The sequence below is a fragment of the Manihot esculenta genome, chromosome 1, assembly GCF_001659605.2.
Source record: "Manihot esculenta cultivar AM560-2 chromosome 1, M.esculenta_v8, whole genome shotgun sequence".
Classification (NCBI taxonomy): Eukaryota; Viridiplantae; Streptophyta; class Magnoliopsida; order Malpighiales; family Euphorbiaceae; genus Manihot; species Manihot esculenta.
The window spans coordinates 31806356-31823785 of NC_035161.2; the positions used below are offsets into that span (position 1 = coordinate 31806356).

A 17430-nucleotide genomic window follows, 5' to 3' on the forward strand; every position below is an offset into this window, starting at 1 on the left:
TTATAAAATTATAGTATATAAATTTAGAAATCATTAATATATAAGAATTTAAATTTAAGAATATATCTCAATAAATTTTTATGAGAATTCTAGTTCATCATTTCCAAATGCATTTTTAGGTGGATGTTTATGACTCTAATTATTTAGATTCTTTTTTGCTATTAAAAAATTTGTACATCCATTTTTTAATAGTAAGTGTTGCTTTTTATGTGACTATTATGTTTATTAATTATTTTTATATTTCTCATTAGCTTGTTTATATTCATATTACAACTCAATTATATATTGTGACCTTACTTAATAATTTAATTTTTAATATTTATATTGATATAAATTTATATAGATATTACATTAAAACAATTTAAAAAATATACTAATAAATAGTGATCAGAAAAAACTCATTAATTAATTTTTTGATTTTAAAAAATACATTAAAATATCTCTTACGTTTTAAAAAGTCTATTAATTAATCTCTCTGTTAAGTATTACTAAAAAATCTAAAATATCTCTAATACAAATGGACCAATTAGTAAATTTTTTAAAAATTTGATATACCAACTAATAAATTTTTTAAAATTGAGGAATTAAATAATAAAATATTTATCAGTAAAATTAACAGGAATATTAATTAATTAACTTTTTAAAACATTAAAGATATTATAATATATTTTTTAAAATTGATAAATTAATTAGTAAATTTTCCTTTATTATAGAGTAATAATTTTTTCAAAATATTAAGTAATAAAACATAAATTGTTATTAAGAAATATTATATATATGTAGAAGAAAAATTAATTTTATTACAAACATCATCATTATTATTATTATTATTATTATTATTATTATTAAGGAGTATATATATTTTTACCATTACAATTCATAAATTATAAATGTATATTAATTTAAGTATTAAAAAACTAAAAAAGTCACATATTAATTAATATTTAATAGTACTATAATTAAAAATCCAAAGGAAAAATAAGGAGCTATGGACATAGTTACCACTTGATGGAAAACCATTAACCTATTTGTAAGATATAGATATGCTAGGAAGAGTCTTAAGATATACACATTGCCTTAGAATCAGATATTCCGACCCGTTAAGATATTGAATACGCGTTGCCTTAGAAAAGGTTGTAAAAAAAAAAAAAATCCATTCCCATGTCGATAAACCAAAAACCTGGATTCAACTTAAATATGCTTAAATCATAACACAGCAAAAACAAAACATCAAATTTCAGATTCATGACTCTAGGTTGTAGGAATAAGTCTTGTACTGTAGTGCCTCAAAAGGCTACAGTGGGCCAGTTCTTAGAGCATGGTCTAAATCAGCAATCAGATCATTGACATCCTCTATCCCAACAGAGATGCGAATAAGATCTTCAGTAAGGCCTCTGGCTTCTCGAACTTCTGCTGGTATACTTGCATGCGACATAAAGCATGGCAGACTTATAAGTGACTTCACACTCCCTGCCAATCAACAATTACACGGTAAGTAAGCAGCTGATGGGTTTGCAGGGGCACTGAATTCATTATTGGTAAACTCTGTTTATACGAAAACAGCATATTATCATAAAGGAAACATAAATTGGGCTTGAATACAGAAAATGCTTCAGTCACACATAAGCTTTGAACAGGACGATTACCAAAACTGACAGTGATACTGAAATACTTGGTAGTCTCAACAATGTGCTTTGAGAGTTCTATTGATCCTGTTAAAAAGCTTAGCACAGAACCTGCACCCTTTGCCTACAAGAGAAACAAAGCTTTATTATCTAAGTTCTCTCAAACTGTTTATTGATCTCAAAAATTCATCCAATGGAAGCACCTGAGAATAGTGCAAATCACGTCCAGGATGACCAGGAAGACCCGCATAGTTCACTTTCTTCACTCGCGGATGTGAAGCAAGAAACTCAGCAATTTTCTGTGCATTGTCCTGCCAACACAAAAGTATAAATTTTTTAAATTTGAAATCCCCGTCACCAACTCCCAAGTATTGCAAAAAACAAATTTCAAGAAATGATTGGAAACTAGCAATATAAAATAATTAATGGTTAATTTATATGAAAAAAAAAAGCCTGAGGTTAATCCCAAAATATACTAATGGTCCCTGCTGATCTAGAGTTAACACTTTTACTCCCCATGTTATCAATATAAATTTGAGGGACTAAAATGCAACTAAATTAAAAATTTTATGAAGTAAAGTGCAACCCAGTTAACAAGAATTAAAAACTAAGAATTTATGTAAAATTTATAATTTTACAATAATTACAGAAGTATTGCATCATAAAAAAATGCATGATATATATTTATAATATTTTTAAAATCTTCAATCAGGTTAATCATTAGTTCCTCGCGAAAAGGAAACTGGAAAAATATATTGAAAAGATCTAAAAGCCCATAAGAAAATCAGCAGAGAACCACAGTTTTCAAATTAAGTATAGTTCCTACAGTTTCAGTCAACAGCTATTTTCAAGATCTGCATCATAGCAACATCAGCAAACAGCATCAGACAGAGCAAACAGTTTATAAAATCTCAAGACAATCACAGAGAGAGAGAGAGAGTCAATTTGATATCAGCTCTTATTAGTCTTTTGCTAAATGGAACAAACTGTGGGTAGATCCATCAATGTTAGAAGTCTTGAACGTATCTATATCAACTCTTGAAGCTATTTTTTTTCCTTTTACTACATGTATACTAATTTCAAATGGTCTTTCCGCTTCTGCTTTTGTATTGAATACAATTTTAGCAATTTAGAATAGTAAAACGATGTGATCAATTATTAAAATGTCATAAGTAAAAAAGAAAAAATCTACTCTAATTAATTTAATGATGACTAGCAATTAAAATCAGTTCAAATCCCATTATTCCTACATCAAGCGGTTCCCACTTCCCACTTAATTTTTTGACTTAATTAACCAACCTCAGATTTCAGTTTAATCATGAATAAAACTAAACTAGGTATATTATAGTTAGTAAAGTCTCAATATACACCAAGACGCAAAGGGTTCTTAGGGCCTACGCGCAAGGTTTAGGCACATGCATGGATGAGGTGAGATGCAAAAAATAAATTTCGTAAAATAAAAATAATAATAATAGGTGTCCTTTTCTTAACTAGACTTATCAAAATTACCAGTCTATAAAGCATATATAGATATAAACAAGTATAAAATAAACATTACCATTAATATCATTTTTTTAAAACTTGTTAGAAAATGAAATAAACACAAAATTTCAGACATTTAAAAACACCTTGTTTTTTTTATTCACAAACAAATCCAAATATCACTATTAGTGCTAGAAAAAAAAAATGAGAAAAGAACCATTTTCGATAACCTAGAAATAGAAGACCTAAATACATGTTAATATTACTTCAAAAGCAAGTACATATGAGGGCCGGTTAAATTATGGTGACTAGGCCAGTAACATTTTACCATACGTTGGCCTCAATTATTTGTTGCCCTTTATGTCAACAAGGATCGCACAAACACGAAAGGTGAGAAATAGAAGCAAAACACATTAGATGCAATAACAAAGGGGAAAAAAGAATAAAATTGTCTACTTCAGTGGTTTTGAGTTAGCACCTGTTGTTTCTCTACACGCAAAGCCATGGTCTTAATACCTCGTAAACAAATCCAACAGTCAAATGGTGCTAATCCAGAGCCTTCTGCATTTTGTAGGAAATACAAATCTCTCGCCAAGCTAGCAAACCCACCCATGTGTAGCAGGGGAGAGACACACAGAAAGAGACACATAAAACCATAGTAAAGTTACAAAGTCTGTAGATTGTTCATTCAAATAGATTTATGAAGCCAAACTACCGTAAACAAATAACAAAGATACAGAAGACAGGTTTCCTCATTTAGAGATGCATGTGAAACAATTCCAAGAACTATGAAAGCGATGGTAAGAAGCTCATAAATGTGAATTTTTAATCACCCAGAATCAGAAATAAACTTAATAAAAGAAGTATACAATGAGAAATAATAGTATATGATGAATCAATACAGATACAAAATGATTAGCTAAAACCTGAAAGATTATGAAAGGATATAACAAGGGCAATGGAACACATCCATTATATCTGCAGTACAAAGTACATACATAGAGCTACAAACCTTTCCCCTTTTACTGCAAGCACACCTGCCATGACATCACTGTGGCCAGCTATAAATTTAGTAGCAGAGTGCATCACTATGTCTGCGAGGAGCGTGAATCAATAAAAAACCAGCACTACCTAAATAGTATTACAGTTCTTAAATAAGGGTACAACCATTGCATATTGTTTACCTGCCCCAAGTTCCAATGGCTGTGATAATACAGGTGACATAATACTATTGTCTACCAAGACGAGAGCACCATGTGTGTGAGCCATCTTTGCAATTTTCTGAAAATTTTTTATAAAAATCAGCAAGCTGGTAAAAAAAATAAAGTAAAATAAAAACAACAAAAAAAGGAAAATAGCTATCAACTACTGATACTGTTCATACATACACATCATTCTACAAAATCTATTGAAAAAAAAAACATATATAAAAGTATGAATAGAGGGGGGAACATTAGAGAAGACAAAAATATACTATTAAATACTGTAACATGGCAAAAAGTGACATTTTCAATATTTTAATCCTAAAGACAAAAACAATACACACCTCCTTCCCATCTCTCCCTCCTCCCTTTACAGAGCCTCCTAATTGATTCGACAGAATATTAAACCTATTCTCCATCTCTTTTTTTTTTCTTTTGGTACACAACCTTTCTTCCTGGGTTGATTTTTCAAGCAGTCCGCTACCATTTGGGCCCATTGCCAAAAATAAAGATGAAGACTGTCACTAAATTCTTACCCCCTGGTCTTCATCTTCATTTGGATTGTCCTCTTTGATTTTATTTAATTTGCTGTCAACAAACTTTTATAGCCCAATCCAAGCAAAAGATGCACAAAAAGAAAGGATTTGAAGAAAGTATTCATCATTTAGGTCACTGATCAAAAAGGCATTATATAGAAGCATGAAATACTGAAGCCAAAATCAAAAAAGGATTTTGCTTATTTGCTTCAATTTAAAAACAAATTCTCCGTCGACTTACATTTTTTTAATAAGGCAACAATGAACATCTGAAGTCAACCAAATTAATTTTGACGGTCCATTTTAATACAATTTGTTTCTCAAATTTGGTTTGATTCAGTTCTAGAATCTAATATTTGGTTTTTGGTTTTAGTTTCTTCCAACCAATCTGACCATTGCACAAGCATAAAAATAATCGTTAACCAAAAAGTTTCATAAGTTAAGAAAGCAAGACATGTTACCCGAATATCAGAAATTTGTTGACGTGGGTTAGTTGGGCTCTCTAGCCACACAAGTTTTGTCCAGGAGCCAATTGCAGATGCAACCTCATCCAGATTGCTAGTATTTACTCGTCTTCACATTGTTGAGCACAAATATTTCAGAATTTAACTGCACAAAAATATAAGATGACAAAGACTGGAGGAAAGCATACTAACTTGATCACAACTCCAGATTTTGGGGTTACTTGAGACAACAATCTATCAGAACCACCATACAGATCATCTCCAGCAACAATTTCCTGACCTAAGATATAAATTGCACCAGTTACAAGAAATTTCAGAAAAAATCAAGGGTTATCATTGAAACCAGATAATGAATGGAAATTTTTAAAAAAACAGTATGAATTTGTACAAACACCTATAAACATGTAGATGGTGTGGACTTCATCATAATGACTAAGGCAAAGTCAAGGGAGCTGATAAGTTATAACTCAAAACCACTAAGGCTTTGCTATCTAGACTCTTACTTCACCTTGAAGTACACATATCTGACATGTTTACACACAAATATAGGAGATGAACACTCTAAAATATGGCAAATCTTCTCAACGTTGACAAGTTAAGCACTTGGGCTAATTTACCCGAACTAGTGCAAGATGCACCTTAGACACCTTGGAAATATGCCAGAATAAAACTTGGGAATACACCTGTGGTAATATCATATATAGTTTTCTATTTTCAAAATCCAATAAGCAATTATTGCTGTAAGTTTGAGGGCAAAACAAAATGCAAATATATATGCATTAATCTTTCTGTCATCCATCGAAATAGAATTGTTTCTACTTCTCCATCCACTAGTTTTACAATCTCATAAATATAGAAAGGTGTGCTTACATATTCACTATATATTATAGAAAATTTTATTTTTATTATATATCTTTCGAAGACCAATAAAAATTTCAATAATGACACTTCTAGTTCTGATTAAAAGAAAATATTAAATTCAAATCCTTGTAGTGTCAAATTATAACTTCTCTAAACATCACTCCATCAATTTATTCCTAGTCATATTGCACTGGTACTCATAATTCATATCCATCTTCAGAACTTTGATTTCATTGACTAATAAAGTGAGGCTATCTCAAGGAGATTACTGCTATAATACAGTCCAAAATATAGTTGAGCCCAAGTTCCAGAATGTTTATGGTACCTAAGGACCTAGTCTTACACTAAAATTTCAAAAATGCAGATACGCAGTATTTAAAAGATAAATAAAAATGCGTGTGTGTGTGTGCAGAATAGACAAAAAAAGAGAGGGGAAAGCACCATTTCCAACAAGATGAGTGACTGCAGCCAAAGCAGCCATTCCACTTGTGAAGCAAAATGCCCGATCTGCTTTATCTAGCTTTGCCAAGAGGCTAAGAGATGATAATAAAAATGATATTAGGCTTCCAAGAAAAAAAATGCTGAGTAAAAATAACAAATAGAACCACTTGCAAATTGCAAAAACTGCTTTAACAGCATGTGCTGAACAAGCAAACACACCTTTCCAAAGCATCCCTGGTGGGATTTCCACTTCTGGTGTAATCATATTTGCCATTTTCTATTGCTGACGGCTATAAAATATAAATGAATAAAATAGATTGTGAGGGACGAACTCAGCTAAAAACCAAAAATGGGAACTATTTTGCTATGCATGTGCAATGGCTAGTAAGAGTAACAGAAAATAGATACAGCCATCAGTGTCCTACTATAACAAGAAGCAGATATAGTCGCATTTACAAGAAAATAATGGTGAATCACATCCACATGAATGCACGTTAACTTCTCCAAACTTAGAACAATAAGTCCAAATTTCCAATAGTTTTTCTCTTCTTCTTCTTCTTCTTCGTCTCCATTTATAGGTGGCCATATGCTAAATGTAAAGTGAATTTCACATGCTTGTATCTCTGTCTAATCTATGCAACATAAGAAAAGAGATGTTATTCCACATAAGTCTAACATCCTTACATTTCTTTACCTTTTTCAATCTCTTTACAGAAACGACTAAAGGATAGATTTAATCCAATTTGAGTCCTCAACAATTCAGGCAAGCCTCAATCCCAAGGACAGCATTATTTGAAATCCAAGAAGCCTATGTTGCTGCTAACCTATTTCTGTTTGTAGTTTAACTGTGAATTTTCAAACTCAACACAATTTTGGAGCACACAATTTGTAAAATACTCGATCAGCTGTACCTGCTTAAAAGTAGCTGTTTGATAAAGTGGTGTGCTCATTGCATCATGAGGATCAAACTTATTCTCAAAGTTCATCAATATTGTTGAAATACTTGGCTCTCTAATGTCAAATTCTGAAAAATAGAAATAATATTGGTAGTTATAAGCCCCAAATGAAACATTGATTCAAATAGCATGAACAACACAATCATACCACTTGAGCCATCCGCTACACCATCAACTAAAGCTGAAGTTTTCACATCCATTGCTTTGTCTGCCAAGCAATTCAACTTAATTTTTTTTGCTAAAGTTAAGCACTTCCCTCTTAAATTACATTCCTTTCTAACCCAAAAACTCTTTGGAGATTCCCCCAATGTGGGTACCTGCATATGCACCAAATTTAGAGAAAAAATAAATGTCAAATCCTTCATTTGTTGACAAGAAAAGAAAGCACATGAAATAACAAAAAAAAACACGAATAAAATTTGTGGCATACATTTGTAATTCTCCTTAATATTTGAAATTAAGTTTAGCTAAATGCCTCAATTTAACAGTTATCATTTGTCTCTTCTTAGTTCTTACTTGTTTAATATTCCAAAAGAAATGAAAATCTAATACTCCTTTGTTTCTCATTCATTTTACATATGTGCCTAAGGCCCCAAACAAAATTATTAGCTAGTTACCCTAATTACATTGTAATCTCTCATCAATAGCTAAACTTTCTATTTGGTAAAGCCACTCATCTTCATTTCTACTATAAGAGTTTTTTTATTCTCAAGTCTCAACTTATTAGTATTATTATTAATCATCACCAACTTGCAAAACATACAAAGAAAAAATCAATTGAAGTGGTGTACCTTTTTCATGAGAACATCAAAACTAAGAGAATGGAGAGTGGTTGGTACAAGAAAAACCCAAAAATAGAGAATGAGTGAATGAGAGTGCGAGACCTGAAGCTCTCTGAGTAAAGGATTGCATCTAGTGCCCGCATGCAAACTGGAAGTAGAGTTGCCAATTGCCAACATTTCTACAAATATCTGTCTTTCTGTATTGATTCTCTCTCACTTTTTCTCTAAAATTCACGTATGAATGAAAAATGAAATGTATAAATCTCAAAAATTTTGTGAATTTTCAACATTACATTCCCTCGAGGAAATCAATAAAATCTCATCCCTTACAAATATCACATTCTTGGATAAATGGCTCAATAATTAAATCACTCTAAAAAGTTGTACTATGCTGCATTTCTGCTTTGCAAATGACGTGACAGTTTCCCAAGATAAAAGCAAATAGAAGGTGAAGATTTTGACAACCCAAATCAATCTTATAGTCATTCGTTTCATACAGCAAATGAACAATAAAGAAGTTGCCAAGATTCACTGAAAATAATCTAGTGAAACATAAAAATAAAAGTAAAGGCTCATCTTCATCAATCATACAGCAAATGAGCAATAATGAACTTACCAAGATTCACTGAAAAGAATCTAGTGAAGCATAAAAGTAAAGGTTCACATTCATCAATCAGATAAAAAAGTAAGGGAAAGCTAAAACGCTTCAGTTATACAAGGATAAGTAGCTAAAACATAACCAGCTTCAACCCAAATTTGGATCATTCTTGTTAAATTTGGGCCAAGCCTAACTCACCCCAAAAGCCAGCTCCAGTGGGAGGATTGCCTATGGCTCATATAAGGGGGCACATTACCCCTTTCCACAACCGATGTGGGATTCAACAATTCTCAAGATTGCATCAGACAGGTTTGTACTTATAGAAAAGAGCAATTCTATTTCCAGACAAAGGGACTAAATTTGGGTATACAACAAATAAACCAAAATTCAGTCTTTCAAGGTAAGCAGACTATGACTCCATATGCACATATACTGCCAACCACAGAAAGTTAAGTGCTCCTTTAATAAGCATTTCATCTTCACCTAAAAAAAAATGTTAAGATACAGTTGACAGACCCCAATAGTTAACATTCCAAGTTCCAAACAATAAGCTTAATGACGTAAAATTAACAAACAACAAGTAATCTCATAAAATTTTCATTATCAGCATGCCAATAAATTCACAGGGGAAAAAATCACAGCAATAACATTTCAGCATAATGTAATAAAACCAGTAACTTCAGACAAGACAATTAATGAATCAGATAATCTCAAAATAGGCTTTAAAACAAACTTTTATTTTCTGAATCAATTCTACATGGAGTGCCTTACTTCCCCCTTACCCTATTAAGCGCCCGGAAGCTCGATTTTTGAACGAAATCAGGAAAGAAATGTCGAGGTTTTAAGTTTTGAATTTGTGGGACAAAAACAGCACCCAGACTCTGAGTAGGCTATGTGATGAGTTTCCGATTGTATTATATTCCAAGATGACCGAAAGAAGGAGGCACTGCAGCTGCTTCGGTCCTATACTCTGCTGTGAAAGAATGAACGGATCGCCGGCGGTGGTAGGTTGTGAACAACCGGAAACGGACCTGCTGGAGGTTCTCACTCTCACTCTCACTCTCACTCTCACTCTCACTCGTTTGTTTGATTGTTCCGCCGTCTCAGTTCTTTCTTTCGATTGTGTTATTTCCCTTTTCCGGGAAATGTCAATGCCATGTCGTTTTCGTAAAACGGTATGTCGTTTACTCAACTCTGCAGTCTCTGCTACTTGCTGGCTGCTCAGCTGCGTATCTGAGCACTATTCGGTTTAAACCGAAATAACCGACCGAACCGAACCGAATTAAAAATTTGGTTCGGTTTTATTTTTAATTCGGTTCGGTTCGGGTTTAATTTTTTGAAAAATCGGTGATTTTGATTCGGTTCGATTTTAGATTCAAAAATTTCGATCAGACCGAACCGAACCGAAATCACTAAACTACGTCGGTTTTAGCTCTTCCCCGCTCTCCCCGCTCCCCGCTCCCCGCTCCCCGCCCCCGCCCCCGCCCCCGCCCCCGTCCCCGTCCCTGTCCCCGTCCCCGTCCCCCGTCCCCAGTCCCCAGTCCCCAGTCCCCAGTCCCCGTCCCCAGTCCCCGCTCCCCGCCCCCGCTCCCCGCCCCCGTCCCCGTCCCCATCCCCGTCCCCAGTCCCAGGTCCCCAGTCCCCAGTCCCCGTCCCCGTCCCCAGTCCCCGCTCCCCGTCCCCGTTCCCGTCCCCAGTCCCCGCTCCCCGTCCCCGTCCCCGTCCCCAGTCCCCGCTCCCCGTCCCCGTCCCCGTCCCCAGTCCCAGTATTGATTTTTTATTTATAAAAATTAAAATTAAAATATTTTAATTGGATTTTAGAATGAATGTGAAAAAAAAAAAATTTAAAAATCGAATCGAACCGACCGAACCGAACCGAATCAAATCGGTTCGGTTCGATTCGGTTATTCCTCTTATTCGGTTCGGTTTGTGTAAAATTCTGCAATTCGGTTTTCGGTTATTTCGGTTCGGTTCGGTTTTGAACCGAACCGACCGAATGCTAACCCCGCCTGCGTTCCGACCCCCGGTTCGAGCAAATGAAATCTCAAGAAAATGTATTTGGACTATATATGGGCCACTTACATTTACCATTAATATTTTTTATCTGACATTTACCATTAATATTATGCATTTAATATTAGAATTTTAATATTAATGGGTGTTTTTACCTAATAAAAACAAATAATTATACTCTAATGATAAAAACAAATGCAAAATGTCTGCCAAAAATCATTTAACGGTAGTTCGAATTCAAGAAAATCGAATTTAAATGTTTAATAATTTTGTAGTTTTTGTTATTTATTTAAACTCATATATTTTTTAAAAACATACTTTAAAAATTGTTAAAGCATATTTCCATATTAAAATTAAGTGTTTGATTAATAAGAAAATAAAGAAAACTTTTAAATTCTTTTTAATGCTTGATTTAAGTAAAAGATTTTTTTAAATATTTGTTAAGAAATTTATATTATGTATTAATAAAGTTTTAAATATATTTATTTTAGAATATTAAATTATTTTATTTATTAATTAATTATGTAAATTAACATAATTTGTTCATATAAAGTTTTCAAATTAAATTTATTTATTTAAAGATATAAATGTCCGATTTTGTAATTTTTAGAGAAGGATTTAACAAAATTAGGGTTTCGAAATTTTTTGAGTTATTTTCAAAATTTAAAGGCTTAAATGGATTTTTTATTTTTTTTTGAAATGGAGGCTTAAATGGATATTAAATAATATAAATACGTATAGAATTATTTGACCTAAATCATTAAGAAAAAAATTCAAACTCATGACAAGCAATAATAACTTTTCAGGTGTTGCATATTAAGGATCAAGCTTATTATTTCAGTTTTAAGAAAAATACACTTGTTATTAAATAATATTTTTAATTATATTCCAATATGAAAACAACATTAGGTCATAATGTTATGAGGAAAAGCCTGCAGAGTAGAATTACAATGGAACATTTTTTATACAAATCAAGATCACTTAAATTAAAGGGTTTGTTTTCGTATGGAAAACAATTCAATTATTAACTAAAATACATCATATATACAAATAAATTTTATAATTATTAAATCAAATGCTTATATCAAAATCTAAAAGATTTTGTAACATTAAAGATATAAAAAAATCTTTAATTCTGTATCATTATTAAAAACCAAAACAACATTATTGAAATTATTTTTTATTTATTCGTAAATCAGATTAAAAAATAAGAATATAAGTACATTTAGTTAACTTTTTAATCATTTCAAACAGTAAAATTAAAAGAGTTTATATTATTTTAAAATTTATTTCAAGCTTATACTACAAAATTAAATGAAAGTATATCACAATAACAATAATTAAAATTTTCTAATCCAGCATAAAATAAAAGTTCCATTATCCAAGTTGAGAAATGTGATAGATCGTTCATTTTATAATTATCTCTAGAATTTCGAAAAAAAAAAAAAGGGAAACATACGTGTAATAGATTCATATAGCGAATAAAAGTTTTACAGTGAAATAGTCGTACCAAATAATAACTTAGTTTATCTTCTTAGAAAACGACATGCACCAGGCACAGCAAAGCAAGTACTAAAACAAACAACAGACGGCAAAGAGACGGCAAAACAATCTACCAATATAAATTTTAACTCTTATGCATACAATGGTTGCATTGAATAGTTTTTTCTAACAAACGCCATTCGTCTTCTTCCTTTCTCGAACGAACTTCCTCCAAATTGTAGTAATCTCCCTCTGCGTCTCCAAATCACTCTTCTTCTTGACTAAAGTGGTGCCATCCTTTTGAATCTCTTCAGCGGCTGAAATCTTGGCTGCAACCCTGGATGGAAGAGTGTCAAGTTCATGTAGAACTTTTTCTATGTCAAGAACAAGGCGTTCTGCAAGTGTGCGAGAAAAGTCCTCTCTGATCACAACTCGAAGAACAGTCACATGTTGTGCATCAGGTGGCATTGTGTATGCTGGCACAATCCAACCGAATTTCCTTAGCATTTCTGAGATTTCAAACTCATTGTGACAGCTATTATCCTTCAAGGAAAAGGCTACCAGTGGCACTCCGTTGTCCTTTGAAACAATGTTAAAACGCCCTGTTTTCTCTAGTCCTTCCTTCAAAACCAGCATGTTGTCTCTACAATTTTCCATAATGTTTTTGTAACCCTAAAAACATTGAAAAATGTCTATCATAAGTGGACAACATAATGCTAGTAGTATATGTCAGGTCTAACTAACTGAAAATTATTCACATCTAACAAAATATGCCATGTCTTTATATTGATAGAAGCTCACCTCATAACCCAAGCGAATGAGTTGATAGTATTGAGCAATAACTTGACTAGAACCTACAAGAGTAAAAGACGCAAACCTAATTAGCTTTTGATCATAGAGAGTAAATGGGAGACGGTGAATTAGTCCATATATACATTTACATATACGTACCTTTGGAGAAATTGAGGGTGAAGGTAGGCTGATCAGCCCCAAGGTAGTTGATATGAAAGATGAGTTCATCAGGCAAATCATCTTTGGTCTTCCAAATGACCCACCCAATTCCAGCATAAACAAGTCCATATTTGTGGCCACTTACATTGATACTCTTCACCAATGGCAATCGGAAATCCCATTCAAGTTCTGGGTAAATAAATGGGGCAATAAACCCACCACTTGCCGCATCAACATGGATAGGAGTGTCCCATCTGCCCAGCAGAAAGACGTTAGGTTAACATAATACATCAAAATATCTGCAGGTTCACTCATTAAAATGCATAGTTAAAGAGAAGAAGTAATAGTTACTGGACTAATAATTAACTCAGTGCTCGACTTTAGATAAGGATTGATGAATACCCAGTTTGCTTGTTCTTGTCTAACAAGAGATCATTCAAGAGCTTTACATCTTCAAATTCTCCATTGAGAGTGGAGCCAAGAATCGCAGCAACACAAATTGTGTTCTCATCAACCATCTCCACAGCTTTCGCTGGATCCATCACATAATACCCCTCTCGAAGTTTCACTTCCTTTAACTCCACTTCAAAATACCTCGCGAATTTCTCCCAGCAAACCTGCACAAAGCATCAAATTGTCCATAAACAATGACCGTAATTAATTGAAAAGGCCCTGTGTTCCACATTTGCAATATTGATCATATACCTGAACATTGGCTCCGGTGACAATGTTAGGCTTATCGTAGGGCTTCCCTTCAGCTTTTCTCTTGTTCTGCCACTTCCTCTTGAATGCTAATCCAGCCAACATTATTGCCTCTGAAGATCCCACAGTTCCTACTCCAACTGCAGTCTCTGAATCTCCAAGTGGTGCGTTAAATAGATGAGCTATCATGTTAACGCATCGGTTCTGTACGCATAAACGAATCAAAAAACATGACTTGATCCATGTATTGCATTCTCTCATTTTAATTCCCCCCTCTCCTCCTATTAATTAAAGCGTAATTAAGATGCTCCCTTCCAAGTAATCAGTCATGAATTAAGGCAACATTCAGAATTAGATCAAAGCTATTAAGCTAATGTATAGTTACTAGCTAGCTTAGTAGTTAGTTATGTGTGTTTATCTCATATTCATATTGTAAGAAGTCATGGATTCATATACACATTGGTTATTACCCAAAAAAAAAAAGCATTGGCCCAAATTAAGTTTTCTTTTAAGACTTAAAAAAAATCATTACCTTGATGAGGTGTTTTAGAAAAAGGAAATTTACGATATTGTAATTGAGGATATGTAAAAACTATAAATTACCCTTTGAATTTTAAATAAAAATAATTTATTTAGTGAGTATTTATTTTGTTAGCGTTTGAGTTAATTATATAAGAAAAATATTGTAATAGTAAAACTGAATTGGGACCAAAGTTGACTTCGAGTCTAAAATGGAAAATAATAATAATAATAGCTTCAATTTATATTCATAGTTGGAATTATATGATTACTGCACCCGAAAATAGACGCCCTTCTCGCGGGTGTCGCTCAGTTACTAGCAATTATCATATTACTGCGAGTATATCCAGAATCATATGGTCCCGTCATCGTAATGTCTAGCAATTCATCTTATATCTTCCATTTCACTCTCATGGACAAGTGGATCTGCGGGAAAGAAGAAACTTCTCTCTCCAAGGTTTTTTTATTTTGAGAATTCTCTCTCGACTTTATTTATTCCTTGAGTTTAAGATTTTTATCTATCACACTATCAACTCTGTGCCTCTAAGCAAACAATACCTCTCCTTCAAGTTGGTTGTGGGTTTCATCGTCGGATGGGATATAGTTAGTCTTGTTGTCTAGTTTGTTCTGATGCAGCGGTTGTTTTAGGCGAGGGTTTTCTACTAGCTACTTGTCTTTGATTTTTTGATTGTATGTTTGTTGTTTTTTTACAAGTCTGAAAACTCCTCAGGTCTGAGCTTTCTGAGATTGAAATCGCAGTAATAAGATGGTGATAATGGCTCCTGAAGCAGAGGCTCAAAAGACACAAACAGGTCGCCAAGGGCATACCTCCCTCTTTTCCTGGTATATTTTGTTATGGGGCAGTTCTTCTTTAATCCAAGCGATGGTGAACTTGACATGGCTAAGGAAGTTTCTGTCTTCTCTTTTCCCGCCCATTTATTTTGTTGCATGTGCTGGGTCAACCACTAGCTCCGTTCTCGTGCTTTCTAGATGGCTTTTGCTTGGCTCCGTCTCTTTTCTCCCTTAGTATCCAATGTGTTTGTATGCCTTTTTGGGGTTGTTGTAGCAAAAAGTAATATTCCCATTTATTGTCCGCTAACATTCACAATTGATTTCTCCAAAAAGAAGGACAAACACTGCTGGACTTGTACTTTGAAGTCGGGTCAAACCGAAATGGGTCTCTAGCGTGTTTTTTGGGCTGTTTTATGTGTTGGGCCTATGAGTAAGTTGACTTTTGTCCTATATTTTATTGTTTAAGTTCCAAATGTCTGGTTTATTTACTTTTGTTGTGCAGGGTTGGGCTTGTTTATCTTCCATGAATTCAAATTACCGTCCCCAAAAAGAATATCCGTGGAAAAGATAATTTGTGCCACACATTTACAATGTAAAAAAATACGAAATATATATAAATTTGAACTCTTCAATTTGTGCCACACATTTAAAATGTAAAATTTAGTTTATGATTCTCCTAAATTTGTTTCAGCATGATTAATCCGATCAGGCAACGCGAACGCTGTCTTATGGAATTTTCATTAAAAAAAAGCCTGGGATTTTCGTGTTTGCGTAAAGCAACTCTGTTTTTTAATTTGTTTTCAAAATTTTAAAGATCATTTCTGTACTTTATAAATATTAAAAGATGCCATAATTTAACTTTTTTTTTTGTCAAATGTCATAATTTACTTTAATTAATCGCACTAACACAAAAATTTAATTAAAGCTGTGATTACTATAAGTTTCATTTCATATAAAATAAGTTTAATAAATTATATATTTTATACTTAAATTATGTAGTTATTATGTATTTTTAATATAAATATTTAATACAATAACTATTAAATTGATTTATATATATTTAATCGATGTTGCTTTCTAAAAAAGGAAAAAAGAAAAAGAGGTTGTGAAGGATCCAGATTGACTGATTCAGGAAACGCGCATCTGAAGTCAAAACATCTACCTAAACAATTAAATAAATAAAAGACTAACCTGCAACTCAGTGGTGACAGGGTACTCATCCATGTCAACATAGTTCTTGTTAATGGCAGCCATCATAAGCTTATCGCACTCAGGTTCCATCCATGTGGTCACAAAGGAAGCCAGATTCAGCCTAGGATTCCCATCCAGCATCAGCTCATCGTTGATGATCTGGTAGGCTGCTTCCTTCGGGATCGAGTTCTCTGGCATCTTGAACCTGCGGAGGAAATTAAATCCATGTTCATTGACCAATATGATCCGATGATAAAATTCTCAATATTTATAATATTATATGATTGGATTATAATTAATTACCGTGGAAGTGAAGCTCGCACATAGCGGGAAGCGAAGGTGGAGTGGACGGAGACGTCGGATTCCGACGCTGTCTTGGAGAGAACCATGGCGAGAGAGAGAGAGAGAGAGAGAGAGAAAGAGAGAGTGAGTGAGTGAGAGAGAATGAGAGGTATGATCTAACTTCTAAGAGAGGTAGGCCTAGGCCATAAATATCGCGTGAAAAACTTGTTTGTGGATTTTGGAGTTTATATACTTAATTATTTTAAGGTATTCTACAAATAAAATTTTAATATTTGGTCCCTAAAATTTTGCTATTAATCATTCTGTATCAGTTTATTTGTAATAAAATAAAGAGAAAATATTATTATACCCAAACTACCCTCACCTGTTTAATACTCCTTACCACCGACGCCATCTTGAAACAGACCCTCGATATGAAAGAACATCAAACTTATCCTAACATTGCAAGAATATCTTTAACATTGCTTTCAATTTGGACGAGGTCAAGGATAGAGGAATATATGGGTGAAGTTAGCAATTGTGAGCAGAAC

At 33.3% G+C, this 17430-nt stretch overlaps 2 protein-coding genes across 3 annotated transcripts; both read right to left on the reverse strand.

The window, feature by feature from the left end:
- Positions 1 to 1164: 1164 nt before the first annotated feature.
- LOC110600032 (cystathionine beta-lyase, chloroplastic) lies at positions 1165 to 10186 on the reverse strand. Of its 2 annotated transcripts, XM_021736720.2 has the most exons (14): positions 9730 to 10186; positions 8452 to 8573; positions 7716 to 7884; positions 7523 to 7635; positions 6831 to 6901; positions 6612 to 6703; positions 5502 to 5589; positions 5307 to 5418; positions 4292 to 4388; positions 4120 to 4201; positions 3586 to 3703; positions 1829 to 1936; positions 1647 to 1749; positions 1165 to 1470 (listed from the first exon to the last, which is right to left on the reverse strand). In XM_021736720.2, exons 2-14 carry the CDS (start codon positions 8524 to 8526, stop codon positions 1295 to 1297), a joined length of 1404 nt encoding a protein of 467 aa, XP_021592412.1. In that variant the 5' UTR covers positions 8527 to 8573; positions 9730 to 10186; the 3' UTR covers positions 1165 to 1294. The 2 variants fall into 2 exon arrangements, with proteins under 2 accessions (XP_021592412.1, XP_021592420.1); XM_021736728.2 differs by lacking the exon at positions 8452 to 8573 and having other exon boundaries at positions 9730 to 10185.
- Positions 10187 to 12404: 2218 nt separating this feature from the next.
- Positions 12405 to 17094, reverse strand: LOC110600044 (glutamate decarboxylase 1). The gene is made up of 7 exons (XM_021736740.2): positions 16901 to 17094; positions 16598 to 16802; positions 14099 to 14299; positions 13796 to 14010; positions 13394 to 13647; positions 13244 to 13296; positions 12405 to 13114 (listed from the first exon to the last, which is right to left on the reverse strand). The coding sequence occupies exons 1-7, from the start codon at positions 16984 to 16986 to the stop codon at positions 12629 to 12631; spliced, it is 1500 nt and encodes a 499-aa protein (XP_021592432.1). The 5' UTR covers positions 16987 to 17094; the 3' UTR covers positions 12405 to 12628.
- Positions 17095 to 17430: the final 336 nt, after the last annotated feature.